At 37.2% G+C, this 16672-nt stretch overlaps 2 protein-coding genes across 3 annotated transcripts; one reads left to right on the top strand and one right to left on the bottom strand.

Moving 5' to 3' along the window:
- Nucleotides 1-2525: 2525 nt before the first annotated feature.
- Nucleotides 2526-4101, top strand: chrm1b (cholinergic receptor, muscarinic 1b). The gene has a single exon (XM_043240379.1). It carries the CDS (start codon nt 2535-2537, stop codon nt 4029-4031), a length of 1497 nt encoding a protein of 498 aa, XP_043096314.1. The 5' UTR covers nt 2526-2534; the 3' UTR covers nt 4032-4101.
- A 1309-nt stretch (nt 4102-5410) lies between these two features.
- dpf2 (D4, zinc and double PHD fingers family 2) lies at nt 5411-16030 on the bottom strand. Of its 2 annotated transcripts, XM_043239930.1 has the most exons (12): nt 15884-16030; nt 13452-13612; nt 12653-12760; nt 12276-12454; nt 12078-12170; nt 11859-11940; nt 11183-11224; nt 9061-9198; nt 8576-8707; nt 8376-8488; nt 8155-8236; nt 5411-7591 (listed from the first exon to the last, which is right to left on the bottom strand). In XM_043239930.1, exons 1-12 carry the CDS (start codon nt 15913-15915, stop codon nt 7509-7511), a joined length of 1245 nt encoding a protein of 414 aa, XP_043095865.1. In that variant the 5' UTR covers nt 15916-16030; the 3' UTR covers nt 5411-7508. The 2 variants fall into 2 exon arrangements, with proteins under 2 accessions (XP_043095865.1, XP_043095866.1); XM_043239931.1 differs by lacking the exon at nt 11183-11224.
- Between the last annotated feature and the right edge of the window lie 642 nt (nt 16031-16672).

The raw sequence follows: 16672 nt of genomic DNA, 5'->3' as shown, positions 1-16672 counted from the left end.
ACGTCTTCACGTATGACCTACTAACTGATAAATGAAACCATTCCAGATTGTAAAACCTTATTATGTTGTGCTTTTTCTATTTAAATCTGGCTGTGGACTGTGCAGCTCACAAATGCTCCATGTAAACCTTACAGCGAAGATGTATTAACCCATCACAGAGAAGAAACTCAGGTTGTTTGTACGCCAAGCATTATACATAAACCAAGCGAAAGAAAAAAAAACAGCGTGGCTCCCAACTGTTGTAATACACCATATTCTTGTTTATAAATGAGGGTGAATGGTCACCAACCCATCAGCGTTCAGAGCTCATTTGAGGTAAACACGAAGAGAGGTGTCTGCACATCGTCACCCAGGGCTGTGAGTATGAACAGTTAGCAGCCTCTCATTCAGTATTTACATGTATTATGACAGTCGGCTATTTCCGCCGCCGAAGCTCAGGTCCTCCAGCCAGAAGAGGACATATTGTCACCTCTGAGCCAGTGGACTACGCTGTTATGATGAGCTACAACAACTCTTTTCTGTTACTAGGATTTTCTTCCAAGTCAAACACAACCGTGGAAGTAGCTGTTGCTTGAGTACTGGTCATCATCAAAGTATGCCCAATGGCATCAGGGGTTATCATGCATCATCCTACAGTGGACACTTGGGGAAAACGGATAAATATACATCTTATGACCTCAAATGCACAATTTAAGGGTAACAGCAGTTTTAAGGACTGTTTCCAAAAGGTAAGTGAACATTTATTAATACACTTATACATTATATATTAATGATGTTGTTAAATATTTCTATTGCTATTTCACGGCCACTGCTATTTTTTCAGGTTAAAATTAAACTATAAATATATGATTAGAGAATCCAGTAAGAAACTGATGAATTGTATTTCTGTGAATTGCATAAAACTTCAAAATTAACCTACACAAATTGACTACCGTGAAGCTGCCTTAATCTGTGAAGTCAAATTACGGAGAAAAAAAATTGCGCTCTTTCAATAAACATTACAAACAATATCTTGCAAATGTTTCAGACGTTTTTATCCAAATGTTATGTGAAGCCTTTTATTTACATTATTTTCTCATTATTACAACTAATGTGTTGACTCTTACAAAACACCAGACACGTTTGAGTTTACACAGCAAAAGTTTGAGAAAAGTAGGAGTTTTAAAGCTTTTAAAGTCGTTTTGTATGCTCAAAGATGCATTTACTTGATATTAAAAAAATAAAATAAATGACACTGTAATACTGTGGAATATTACCGCAATTTAAAATAATCATTTTGTGTTTTAATATAGGTTATTCATCATCGTTTACTCCAGTCTTTACAGTGTTGATTTTTCTTTCTTTTTTGAAACCTGTAATGTTTTTTTAAGATTCTTTGATGAATAAAAAATAGTAACAGCAGGTTATTTAAAGCAGAAATCTATTGAAACAATACATTCTTCCTTTTATCATGTTATTGATTATTTGATAGCTAAAATTTCTTTTTAAAGAGGTGCCCACTTTGTAAGAGTCAAAGCATACCAACACAGATTAGTTATACCAGAGACTGAGAAAATAATGTAAAGGGAACCCTTAACATGGTGAGGGTTTTTTTAAATAACGTGGTTTGGAGTCAAACAAGTAAAGTATATACACTAAAAGTCAAAGGTTTTTTAAAAGTTAGAAGTCTCTTCTGCTCACCAAACCTCCATTTATTTGATTCAAAGTACAGCAAAACAGTAACATTATAAGTAAAAAATATTTTGATTAACATTTTTCAATTGAAATGTTTTAAAATTTAATTAATTCCTTCATGTTCCTTCATTCACACGATCCTTGAGAATAATTCATATATTCTGATTTGCTGCTTAAAAACATTGTTAGAAACAGCGTAAAGTAGAATTTTTTTAAGTTTGTTTGATGAATAAACAAGAAATATTATAAATGCCTTGATCAATTTAAAGCATTCTTGCTGAACAAAAGCATGCATTTCTATAATTGCCCACAATATTATTGCTTTCACTGTATTTTGGATAAAATAAATACAGGTTTGGTGAACAGAAGAGATTTCTGTTTAAGTGACTAGTATACTGTTCATAACATTTTGACAGGTATAAATTTATATCCAAGTGTAAACGAGAGTGTGCCTAAACTCATAACAATGTTTAGTCTAATCATTCCAAACATATTTGCCAGTAAGTGTTGATAATAAAACAAAGGGAATGCAAATATAAATTGCAAGGTGTAATACTTTAATAAGTGAATGAGGCTCATTAGTAAACGGTAATTAATTATATATAAGAACAGCTCTGAGTGTTGACCAATTAAAATGATAGCACTTCAAAACTGTCATCACCTCAAAAGGCTGGAGAAAGTAACCTCATTTACCCAAGATGCTTTAAAAACAACTTACCTTTCTTCTTTCTTATCAGAACATGGAGCCACAGAGCACCCCTGATGTTCATAATTAGTAATGCATGAGACGCTTTCTGGTTTACACCCTGAAGAATGCGTTTGGCCCTTCAAGGATCTGATGTTGTGTCTTCCTTGGGAATATGAACCACACTTGCATCTCACAAGCAACTATCCCCACCATGACTCCTCTTAAGGGTCACCAGGTATGGGAGGTGGTTTTGATCGTGCTTGTGACCGGACCCTTGTCTTTTATCACCATCCTGGGCAACTCCTTGGTGGTCATCTCCATCCGAGTCAACAGTCAGTTACAGACCATCAGTAACTACTATCTTCTGAGTCTGGCGGTGGCAGACTTGATCTTAGGTACTGTATCAATGAATCTATACACAGCCTACATAATCATGGGCCGCTGGACACTGGGACATCTAGCTTGCGATCTGTGGTTGACACTTGACTACGTCGCGAGCAACGCCTCAGTAATGAACCTGCTGGTCATAAGCTTCGACAGATACTTCTCAGTCACACGGCCCCTGACTTATAGAACAAAGCGAACACCGAAAATAGCAGCAGCACTGATCGCTCTCGCATGGGTGGTGTCGTTTATGCTATGGGGCCCTGCTATCTTGTTTTGGCCTCATCTGGTTGGACGACAATCTGGAGCTGAAGCCCAGGCCTGTTCTATCCCGTTCTTGAAGGTTCCACCGCTTGCATACGGTACTGCCATCGCTGCGTTCTACCTACCCGTCACGATCATGATCATTCTGTACTGGCGAATTTATTGGGAAATTGAGAACAGAGCGAAAGGACTCGCCGGTTTTGTCGGGGCTGTAAAAAACACTAGAGATGTTCTGGATGGGTTGGAAAAACAATCAGTGCACCAAACCAGTACCAAGAGCAACTTAAGTCGCTCAAAGGAAACAAATCCCAGAAAAGGACAAGGCAAAACCAAAGCCAAGTCAGCTGGGTGTTTCAATTCATCGAAAAACAAAACCACAGCCGTTATGCAGAAGTCAGCTCGTGAGAGTTACAAGGAGGCTTACAGCAACAGTAGCTGGAACATTGAAGATGAGGATTACAGCGCCTTGTCCTCTTCGACAGACGAGGAACATGAGCAGAAGGTCAAGGCGAGAGCATCTTCATCCAGTCCAACTGCAATTGAATTGAAGGATCTGCAAAGCAGATCAGAGGACATCAAAGAGGTGCAAGAGTTCAGCTCATCAGCTGGGCGTCCCACCAGACATCAGCCCCACTTAAAAGCACCCCAAAAGTCAGACCACAGCATTTGCCACCAGCTCAGAGCCAAACATCGCATCAATGTGATCATTAAAGAGAAAAAAGCGGCCCGGACACTAAGTGCCATTTTGTTGGCGTTCATCCTCACGTGGACGCCATACAACATTATGGTTTTGGCTTCCATTTCATACCACGTGCCAGAAAAGCTCTGGCAGCTGGGATACTGGCTGTGTTACGTAAACAGCACGGTCAACCCGATGTGCTATGCCCTCTGCAACGAGTCCTTCCGGGTCACATTCAAAGCACTGCTACTTTGTCGATGTGGAGATAAGCGAAAGTGGGATACAAACAGCTGGAATCGCCATGCCTCTGTGAGGCAGAATAAATCTTGCAGTAACGTTTAATCTTTTACACTATCATTTCTCAATTTATAGCACGGGTGCTTTTAATTACTCAGTGATCCAGACATAGTGCTTCAATTGCCACACTTTTTTCTATGGAATGATTTCGGGGCCGCGGTAAATCGGAATATGACTTTTAATTCAGATTTTACTTCTATATTTGTATGACTAAATTTGTGTGTGCCTCTGCTTTTAGACATTACACTATCAGAGCAAAACTGATTGATTCTGAATCTTGTCAGACACTAATGGGAAGTTACTTAGCCTTGCGGTCTATATGTCTTTGGCTACATCAAAAGCTGGTATAGTACTTTAAGATCCAACAAGAAATAATAATCTGTTGCATGTTATTTTAAATTGCCTTATGTATAGATAAATAATAAAGAAAACATTTAGCAGCCGCTTGACAACAACACTGAAAAATTATTCTGATGCCATTTTAAATGTGCTTATTAAATCGCGTTAAAAAAAATAAATGTTAATTTAATAAATATCACGATTTTGTAAGTAGTGTTAATTCTCAAAGATTACTTTAAATGTGTTAAAGCAACCAAAAATCAAGACATTTCTTAATTTACCCCCAAACATTTGGAACTCTAATCCGATTAGACTTATTTTAGTTACATATTTTAATCTGTAGACACTCGTAACTGCAGTAAATTAAATAAGGGATGTACTATTGAATGTAAATGTGCTCAGCACGGGTACTGAACAAGTTAACAAGAAGTGAAGATCACAACATATAAAGGTATGTGAGTTTTATTTTTCTTGGGAAAAAAAAAAAAAAAAAAAAAGTGTACCATACACTAAAAAAACCAAACAAACAAATGAATCCCCAAAACCAACCTAACAAAACACATTTTGTTTTTAAATAAAGAAAAAATAAATTACAAAAAAAAAAAAACAAACAAAAAAAACAAATGGCCACTTTGTCTTTAAACGGTGTAGTTAATCATTTAAAAAAATAAATCAGGAAAAGTAAACCGTTACATTTTCTAATTATTTTAAGAATAGTTAGTTGGCTGATACCATAAAGCTAAATTATTACATTTCCCATAATCCTTTACTATGCTGGTACTGCGAGTACAACAGAGTGAGTGTAAGCTAAATGTTTTGTGTTATGTATAAATGACCATGTAAGGTAGACATGCAGTAACTAAACTGAGAATGAAAAATAAAACAATGATAAGATCCTGTACATGTTATGAATGCCATGAGCAATAATTAATGTATCAGTATCTGATATAAGCCTAAACCTTTATGGAGGTCTGCGGTTATTTTAAAACTGAAGACTTACAGAGTACACAGAACTCATCTCAGATCAATTCATTTCTTCATTCAGTATACATTTACAAAGAACAGGGTCAAAAGAGCCAACTGCGTGCAGTGCTCTAGATTTATTCTTTAAACAAAGGAAGTTTTGGCTGGATTGTGAAGGTAAATGGCAATAGAAGACAGGAAAATATGGGAACATTTGAAGCACGCTGTATATCTGCTTCAGCTTACTCTAGGAAGTCAAACTAAGCTCTGACAAATTCAGCAAATACCACATTTCACATCCGTGCTGTATTGAATTTAGCACTGGGTCATTTCAGCAACCTTTCTGTCTTCACTACCATCATTCAATCCCTAATTAAAGGTACAACTCAGCCAAAAAAAAAAATACAATTCCGTCACCATTTTGTTACCCTCAAGCCTTTCAAAAGCCGTATGACTTTTTTCTGTGGAACGCTAGACGCTAGTCGATATTTTGAAGATAGTTGATATTGGGATCAAACTATGTTTTTTTTTTTTTTTATTGTCCATACAATAGGAGTCAACGGTGACCAAAACAAGACATTTCTCATTTCTTTATGATTCACAGAAGAAAGTTATACCAGTTTGTGAGTAAATGACGGCAATTGAACTTTCTTTGTGTGAACCCTCTCTCTAAGTGACAATTTTTCCAGTTTAAATGGCACATATCTGATGCCATAAAGATGCCAATACAGACCACAGATTAAAGGACTGAAAGCAGACTCTTGGTTAAGCTATATTAAAATTAATTTGCTGACTAACCAAGCATGTGACCCACATACTTGTGTGTTTTACATGTGTTTTTTTTTTCCAGAAATACTTTTGCTCAATATCCTACACCCGGCAATTGGCAATTTAATGATAATTTGATAAAAGAATATGTTTGTCATATGTATGGCCGTAATCAATGAAATGTCATTACAGTAAACATAAGAATTATGGCATTGAAGTATTTGTCCACATATTTTCTTGCACTATAGAAATCTTTCCTGTACTCAACAGTGAATCCTTCAGGATTACTTTGAAAGGCATTTAACATTCTTGGTAGAATCTATCAAACTACTAAAATCCTCAAACTGATCTCAGTGTAGACTGCAATATATTGTTCTACATCTCCATTAATTGCCAACAGTTATTATTACAGTCATTATTTCTGAACGTTTTTATACTGGACTATTTCTTTTTTTAGTCCTGTTTTTCAATCCTATTCCTCGATTACCCGATGTCCTATCCACTTTTACCTAAATTGTAACCAATTTCTGAATATCTTAAGCATGTCTAAAAAAATGCAAAAATGAATGACAATATAAAAATATAAATTAAAATCACTACCCTTACCTGCACCATTAACCCATTAGTTAGTAAAGAGGTCACACGCTGACTTTCTAGACTCTGTGCTTCAGTGGCATATACAGATGCTATCATTACAACAAAAAAAAATCCCCAAGTAACTCCCATCATAATAATGAACCATTTCTATTGTTTAAGATCTTAAATACGGCACACCTTTATATGCTATACAAATTTATAAATATACAAAAACACATTATTGTTTCTTTTCTATTTTGCTTATTATGAACAAGCATTGGCATGCTGATTGGTTTCAACTATTCGTCTCCGTGATAAGCACAGTGTCAGTACAGAGTATTTTGGATATGGCTGAATATGCAATTTTTTTTTTATTGTGGCTGATATAAGCTGCAGCTAATTACTTGTTAAACAGTGTCCCCAGAAACGGGTGGAAATATCAGGTCTAATATGAGCAGGAACTCAAAAACAGAGTCATAATATTCTCATAGCGACTTCCTCCAAGTATGTACTGCTGTAAGTGTCAAGAGAGTTTGTGACTGGCTTTGACGTTTGCTGTGGAAGTACTGTGTTAGTTGTGGGGGGGCTAATAGTTGAAAACAACGAGCAGGGGTAGTTTGAAACTTGGAACTGTGTAACAGTCATACTGAGATCAAACCTGCTGAGATGTGAAAGAGAACTAAGAAGAAGGGCACTCTTTTCTCACTCCCTTTCGCTTTCTCTCCCTCCTTTTCTGTCTGCGGGCACGGACAAGGGGGTCGTCTTTTTTTCTGTTCCAATACAACTTTTGTTCGACCCGTTTCATTTGCTTAAACTGAACAGATGAATCTAGGAGGGTAACTATGAGAAAGAAGGTCTGTCTTTCCAAAAAGGCCATCACGAGGGAGGTGCATTCTGATTCTGGTATATAGAGGCTTTCTCTTTCAGGAGGGCCAAACACAGATGACAACTCCAACTTCCTGTAAAGAATAAAATAATGCAATTATTCACTTGCGGTAATACTCAATGAATGATGATTATATGATACCCTTATTTATGATATAAGATAAATCCTTCATATGTTCTTTGAACTAAATAGACATCTTTATTATTTAGCAATGTATACGGGATGAAATACCTATTATACCTATAAATATGTTCATTTGCTAGAAGACAAAAAATAAAAATAAAACGTGTTCTAAAATCAGCTCAAAACATCAAACATAAAAAGGTATTCATAGAAGCTACAAAAAAAAAAGAGAGTCTGATCTCCACACACTGTGTGCTTTTCTATGAAATCTCTCAATTTAAATCTGGTTGACATTTGGCAACTACTGTCAACTTATTCAGACCATAAATCAGGGAAAACGTCTGGGCAACAGTCACATTATGTATTATAACTAAGTCATTTCACCCGTCTCATTCAGTTATCAGTGTAATATGCTGATTTTGGGCTCAAGAAACATTTCTTATTATTATCACTTTTAAAAACAGGAGCTGCGTATATAAAGAATTGTGTGTATTACTGCATATGTTGCTTTACCTTCAGGAGGTTCAGACATAGGGGGCGAAAGGCAGTACATGTGGTAACCTCGGTCACAATCATCACAGAACAACAGCTGGTCCTGCGGCAAAGCATGAGAAACAGAGATGCATAATAAACCAAGGAAGGGAACAGTTTTGCACAATAATGCTTTCCCGATAGATGTTAGGTAAAATACACTTTTTTTCCACATTTTTACGGCTAGATAGTGTTAAACTCACATCATTTTCAGACGTTCCGCACATATTGCAACACTTGCATTCAATGCACTGCCAGCGATAGGTTTTCACAGCAGCCATCATCACTGGAGTGAACTGCAGACAAGAGGGGTGACCTGAGAACAGAGAATCAGTCAATGATAATCCAGGCAAGAAAAATCCAAAACCAAGAAAGCAAGCAAAAGTATGTGTAATTGGTTTACCAGAACGGCCACAGTCTGAGCAGGACACAAGCTCTTCCGATTGGCCGGTTTTCTGGTTCAAGTTGGAATCTCCCAAACAAAAATCACAGTAGTTGTTTGGCAGAGCCAAACCATCTGGGCCCTTCTTAGGAGCTGATAGACCAGAGAGAAAGAGAATACCCATTATCACTCAGGATTCAAAGAAAATTAGAAGCTAGCTTAGTTAGCAGTCAGGTAGCTGGCATTACGAGGTTCTGTGAGATGCTGCCTACGTAAAGCATTCCAAACTGGTCGCTTACAAGCTTTCATTTACAGCACCACCTTAGAAGGCAGGCAAAGCACTTCACATGGTTTTGAAATAAATCTAGTCTACGACGCGACGCCAACCAGAAATATACTTTTAGTTTTATTGGCAACAGATTGTGTAAATTATTTCATGCCAGTCAAAGTGACAGTTAAATGGCCTCTGTTCAGCTGGCTACCAGAGTCTGCCATTAATTACTTACTCTTCGGTTCGTCTTGTTGGGGTGGAGTTGGTTCACGAATGTCCATCTCATCTTTCTCCTCCCCCTCCTCCTCAGCCAAGTGAGAATGGGCGTAATGATAACTGAGACCAGGCCTATTCTTATAGCGCTTCCCACAGACTACACACACACACACACACAGAGCACAATTATGGGTTATAAGCACCTGTAATTGTCATTATGCACAAAAAAAAAAATCATCATCTGTACTGTACACATGAAGCACTACTGCTTCACACCAAAGCTCTCTCATGCATGAGAGTTTAGTCTACCATTCCTGGCTCTCCAGATGCTCATTAATTATCATTCTTCAACAGCATAGCAAATGTTAATATGCTATTAAGATTCACCCAATGTGCTCCACTTTAACAAAAGCAATAGTTCACCACAAAATGAACAACGTCATTTACTCAGCCTTGTCGTTTCAAAATGAAATTACTTATTTCTTTGTATAGAACCAAGTGCCTTTTTTCCAAAACAGTGTAAGCAAACAGCTGGCCAATTCCACTAAACAAGAGCAGCTTGGTTATTCTGTTAGGTAACTCCTTTAGTTTTCAACACTAGAAAGGTATTTGGTCAGAACAAAATGGTGAGTGCATTATGACACAACTTTCACGTGTTCAACTTTGAGTGAACTATCCCTTTAAAACCATAAGCACTACACATTCAGGAAAAGGGAGTCCTTTGGCAACTTAAAAGCAGAGGTACTATTTCAGTTTAATCAAAAAGGAATGAGAAAAACAGGGAAGTGATCTGGAGATGAAGAGAAGGATGACTGTTACAAGCAGCAATGAAAAAAATGTAGAAATGAGAGTTATATGGAGACGAAACAGGGTAAGTAATGAAGCACAAAAAGAGGTGAATAAGGATAAGAGAGATAAAGAGAAGCAATTTATATTTCTATCAGTTTACTTTAACTGGGGAGGGGGGTAACAACAGCTAATTAAGATATATGTTTCTTACAAATGATAAGTAATATGCAAGGAGGAGAAATGTAGAGTACAATCAGTTGCATACTAAGAATATAACAGAACAAAGCACTGAAGTCTAAAAAAAAAAAAAGACTAATGCATCACAGCTGATTAACTACATGTTAAACATACTGAAAGATTGTTGTTTTGTGAGCTGCACATGAATATACACTACTGTTAAAATTTTAATTCAGTAAGATTCTGTTATAGATATCAATTCTTTAAGTGAAGATACATTACAGGGACAGTAAACATTTTTACATTTAAAAAGATTTCTATTTAAAAATAAATACTTTTTATATCAACATTGATTAAAAACAAACGTCTCTTTGAGCACCAAAAAGCATAGAATAATTTAGCACTAGCATGATTTCTGAAAGATCATGTGACACTAAAAAAAAAAAAACAGAGCAATAGATGCTGAAAATTCAGCTTTTCATTTTAAGAATGAATTACATCTTATATAAGAAAACAATCACTTCAAATTGTAATATCACTAACTGTAAAAAAAAACAAAAAAAAACAATCAATAATGCTACTGTTTTGCTGTATTTGTAATCAAATACATGCAGTGTTGGTTTGATCTTTTATTTAATTCTAAAATTCTATCTGACCCCAAACATTTTGAACAGTTATATTTTAATTGCAACGTCCCTGCTGATACTTATTCATAAGAACCATGTAAGTAAATTGTTAGTATAAAGTGCTTTTCAAACAATTCCCAACGAGAACACCTCAGTCTGGAAAGTAATATTATGTCATGCTGCAACAAACAACCCGCTTGAACATGTCTGAACATTTCACATAGCCTACAGGCAGCAAAACTTGTTTAGGGGGAAAAAAAAGAAATGAATTCTGTGAAAAATGTCTTCCTGTGAAGCTGCTGTCACACTTAACACTGTTCAGGCAGTTTTCGTTACATAAAAAAAAAAGAAAATGTAAAATGTACCCATTAATAAGCTCTAGTTTCACACAAGTTCAGTGCGATCTTGGGACAAACCACGTTTGCAATGCACACAAAATAAAGAGAAAGAGGGGACCAAGACATGAGCGGGTGGGGAAAGAAAAGAAAAAGACAGGGAATGAGGAAAGGAGAACTAGACGGAGAGAGAGAGAGAAAGAGAGCAATATACCTCTTTCGGAAGATTTTGAAATATGCTTTTGTTTGAAAGTGTCTGAAAGAGAGAAAAGAGAAAGAAAAAGGAGAGAAAGAAAGACTGAAAGACTCACAGACTGACAACAAGAATCAGGAAATCAGGAAAAATAAACTCATAAAGAACATCTGCATCACAGTATCATGACACATTTAAGGGCAAGGACACAAATGCAGGGAATAGAGATCCAGAACTATGAAAGAACAACACAAAACCTGGAACCAAATGGATATCAAGTAGAAATTGCCCTCTGGTTTAGAAGATTGTTTACTAGTTTAATTAGGCTGTATGTGGGATTGGTAAATCACAGCATATATAGTGTAAAAGGAATATGCTTTTTGTTTTTTTTGTAACAAAATGCATTTATTTATGTACTTCTGGTTTCATGAGTAGACAAGAAAGAGCTAACTGACACATTATTCCCAAGTTCAGCGTGTCAGATGATTTTTTTTTTTTTTTTTGCAAGCCTTCATGTGGTGAAGCTCACGATGACAGCTTTGCTGAGAAGGGGTGACACAGATCTTTGATTGTGACTGGATGTGTTACAGTACAGCTCAGCCTTTTTATAGCAAAGAGAAGTCGATCTCCAGATGAGATCACCGAGAGGTCAGCAGGCTGAGTCATGTGGTTTTCTTGAATGCTGTATATGACTCACTGTCACAAGCGTATGGTCTGTCTCGATCCTCCAAAGCAGCTGCTGCTTCCAACTTCTTCCGAGTGCTGCTGACTCCACGTCCCTGTGAAACCATTTTTTATCATAAATGTAACTTTTCAGAGGCGTTTTGTTAACACAAATGAGGTTTTGTGTAAAGATTATGTACATGCATATAATTTATAGTATATATATATAAAAATAAAATAAAAAAAAAATCACCTTTCCCTTGCCTTTTCCCCGTCTCTTTGGAGTATCTTCTTCATAATCTTCATCGTCCAGATCATCTAGAAAATCATCCGGCTCCAAAATTCTCTACACACACAAAAGAGTGAAAACCAATCAGACAGAATCATTAGGCAAGGCAAGATTTGAATGAAAAACAGTGACAGCTCCAATCAAAAGATGTTTTCTTAGTACCTTACGGACCCTACTGCTGGGGTTTAGTCCCCCAGAAGAGTACTCGGTAGAGCTGGGTTCCTCCTCGGCTGTGCGGATCTCCACCCCAGATCTTTTGTCCACTGGCTCTCCTTTCAGAAGTGCCTCTAAACTGCTGCCATCACTGGAGAAAACATCTTTCTTAAGCCCCAGATCCAGCTCTGAAACATACACACGCACATTCACATCCATAGGCAACTGCACAGAGATGGATAGAAATGTCATCAAATCATACAATTTAATTAAGTCTAATTACATTGAAATTGGAAAACAAATAAATAAATAAACCTACACACAGGGATTTACTAAAACAACACATCTATATTTTCATTAGACAGAGAAAGCGAGTGGCTGCGTACCGGACTTTAGAGACGGGAAGGCTAGACGGGGGTCCTCTGGAGGGCTAACTCTCCTCTTCTTCCTCCAGCGTCGTGCTGGATATGTGTACAGCTGACCTGGGGCAACGCCTTTTGGGAGAAAAAAAGTACATTAGGCCTTGCAGTATAATTATTTAATATTGGTTAATCAATGATAACAATAACACTGACAAGAAAAGTAACCAACTCTTATTTGTGATGAACACAGTATCTCCTTACTTAATGCAAATTCTGATTACTTTAAATAAATGTACAAACAACAAAAAGACAGTATTTTTTATATTTGTATAATGCCATTTTTTGTGATTGTAGTCCAGCATCACCTCTTTGGATATCTTTGGATTATTTTTTTCCCCTAATAGATATTTAATCATTAATTATACATGCATAAAAGAAATTGATACACTGATATAAATATATAGCAATGTAATTACTTTGTATTGCAAGGTGGGTTGGCATTACGATTTTGAGATAACATAACTTATACACACACATGCATGCATACACACACACACACACACACACACACACACACACACACACACACACACACATATATATATATATATATATATATATATATATACATATACACATACATAGATAGACAGATAGATAGATATAGATAAATAAAAAAATTAACTTTTATTTGTATCAAATAATTTTGCCGTTTAGCAACAACTGGTACTAGTATTGGTATCAACTTCATTTGGTATACTGCCAACACTACAAAACACACTTCTGTTCTGTAAACAGACCACTATGAGTGAGTGCTTCCCACCTGGTCCTCTGTGCCGTTTCTCCATCCAGAAGTAGCAGTTGCTCTGGGCGACACCTGTCTGAGAATCAAGGAAGGGCATCCTGACGCTCCTCTCTGCACACAGACGGGCGTTATAGTTGTGACACTGCTCCATGGCGTCCCTGTAATATTGCTCACCCAGCCTACAGACAGAGAAACAATGCCCTGGTAAATGCAAAAGCCTGAATTAAAACCAAGTTCAACCAGAGGTGCTTTTTTGAAACTCACACAGAGCCTAAAGTAGCCATTTTCTGTCTGGGACAAGCAATAGTGTGTCAACACACACCCCAACACTGCCACCCTGAATCCAGCTAAACCCTGTTCAGCTTAGCCACCCGTGTGTGTTTGTATGCAGCAGGAGGTCTTGCAGGCATGCAGCTCAGTCATTGTAACTCTCTCACTCCAGCCACTTAGCAGGTGCTGCTGCCGCCCGTCACCCCGGCAACCGCTAAGAGCCCCGGAGAGAGCACAGGCTAGCTAAAGCCCGAGAGATTAGAGCACAGACGGGCGTTGATGTCACAGAGGATGAAACAAAAGCTTAAAGCTTTGGTGTGTTAGAACCAAGAGCTCTGAGGGGTTTACAGCCCAGACAACAAAACAGCCCTGGGATGATCGCCCGCCTTGAAGACGCCAAAACACAGAGCAGTGGCTTCAAAAGACTCCTGGTCAATGGAAAAGCACATTCCACAAACCAGACACTCTGACCGCAAACTAGACACTCTGACCACACAAACACCTGCTATCATAATCCACTTGACGGACAGCACCATCGAGGTGTAAATGAGATTCAGTGTCAAACCATATTTAGAGGTAGTCAGATATGTGACCACACTGAATTGGTGGCGTTAACACTAATGCATTCTGAGTCCTCTCAGACAATAGCAAATAACCATTTTGTTCACCTGTCAAACAGTGAACAGCCACGATTGCTGCATATGTATATGTATGTGCTTTTTTGAATTACTTTTAGTCTTAGATACTGGACGAAAAAAGTATGTGTAACAAAAATGAGAAATTAAAATTAAAATAAATTTAAGGAGAAAAATGTCTACAATAATAATTATTGAAAGCCAGACATAAACAATTTCAAAATAAAAGAAAAACTAGTTTAAAAAAAACAAAAAAAAAAACGTGTGAATAACAAACTAATAAAAAACATTTAACAATGACAAAAACTAAATCTAACGTACAAAAAACTAATAAAAACATAATAATGAAAAACATTAACAATGCTAAAAATGCCTGACAGATAGGATCCACATAATGTGTACTCTCTAAACTTTTGGTAATAGATGACTACATGATTGAGTTGACCAATAAAACCAGCTGGAGAGTAGAGGCTGTGAAAACAGAAATCCTTCTAGAAACATATCGATAAAATCGATCCACCGAGACAGATGTTAAAGCAGCTGTACACAGGGCTTCGGAGTAACAGTGTTTGATACTGCAAAGTTAATGTTACTAGCGGACTAATGATTCCTGTATTTTTGTTGGTAAGTGTTGATCACAGAAAATTTAACTTAAAATCAATTTGAACAGATTTGAACACAATTTGTGGTCTGTTTTGAAGCGCAAATCCTGTTTTCTGTTCCCTTTCTGACTATTGCAGATATGCCTACTGTGTCCTCAAACCATGTGTCAGAAAAAAAGTGAGGTCTGAATAAGGAACTGTGCTTCCAGGAGCTACCAGAGTTGTAAAAACGAGTTAGAAACTTTTTAGCCATTTCACTGCCTTCTTATTGAACAGCTAATTTTAAATTAAAGAACACAGGCACTTAGCAGCCCAAATTACTAAAAACACTGGGTTCAGAACATCACTACATGATACAGTTAGTGTATCGTTAGTTATAAATGAACATAACCTTCAGGTAGAGCAAACTATTTAGCTAATAACATTAAATAAAAGGTGTCAGGTAAATGTAGCCTGCTTTAAAATAAGTGTTACGAGTCTCTCGTGTTCATATCCACACATGACACAAGTGCAATCCAATAAAACTGACTGACAGCTGCTGCCTCTAAAACTGAACTGGGCTGAAATAACCAAGCAACAAAATCACTGACAAACAACAACTGAATAAAACATTTAATCGCGTTAACATGGTCTCCGTGACACTTTATGACAGCGCGGACATAAACACACTCATTAGCGGAACAGAAAAGCCTCCTACATGCTTTACTCCCCGGTCATGCTGAAAGACGGAAGCTAACTGAAGCATTGACACCAGCGGGACACGGCAGCTGCTAGTACAGCTAACTTAACCAGAGCTTGGATAACCTTGTCAAACACGTGTCTTTAGCTCTCTTTACGCAAATTATTTAAAAGCCCATCATGTTGTGTTATTACTTCAAACTTACATATCATAGTTCAACATGGAAATCTCATATGTAGTCAAATAAGGATTGAAAATACTCACAGCTTGACAACATTCTCCACCACCGCCGCCATCTTGGCTCTAATGCGCTCACAGCGGGTGTTCTGCGCTTGCGCAAAAGGAAGCACCTTAGGGGAAGGTCACGGGTCAGGGGCGTTCAGGAGAAGGGAGGGTGAGCGCTAAGCTTTAATTCGTGTTCAAATATAGACAGTTACAGCGCATCCAACAATAGAGATTTGTTGTCTTCCTAAACCATTACGATGTGCTTTTTGTGAAACGCGCAAAACATTAAATGCAGTACTGGTTGTTATTGAAGCCAAAATGGCATAAAAGTACAATAAAACTTTTTCGCGATATATCTATATAAAAATAAATTGAGTCAGCGAGTGAACACAACAAGGCCTGTTCGATTCGAGTCCGAGCGTAATGTAGGCCTGTAGGGTTTTGTGAACTATCTATCAATTCATTAAAAAGATTCATCTAATTCAATTGACTCAATTACTCGTTCATGAATCGGATATCGCCGGACCCCAAGAATAGACAGAAGTTGGATGTGAGGGTTTTTTTTTTTTTTTTTTTTTTTTTAGCAAACAATGAATTTAATTACGTCTATATGTATCACTTAATGTAAGACTTAAATTTAGTTCATGAGTCATATCGACTAGAATTTTGACCAAATTCTTATTCACTTCATTATGCTGAATCAAACACATTCCAGATTTACGTTAACTGTGTGCATACGAGTAAATAAGCTCTAGACTGAAACGTGATCGGGTAAAACCAAGTCAAACTCATCGTGTTGCACTGTTCACGAATGGACACGAGGTGGCG

The sequence above is a fragment of the Puntigrus tetrazona genome, chromosome 5 (genome assembly GCF_018831695.1).
Source record: "Puntigrus tetrazona isolate hp1 chromosome 5, ASM1883169v1, whole genome shotgun sequence".
Taxonomy (NCBI): domain Eukaryota; kingdom Metazoa; phylum Chordata; class Actinopteri; order Cypriniformes; family Cyprinidae; genus Puntigrus; species Puntigrus tetrazona.
This window is presented reverse-complemented; position numbering and strand designations above follow the sequence as displayed.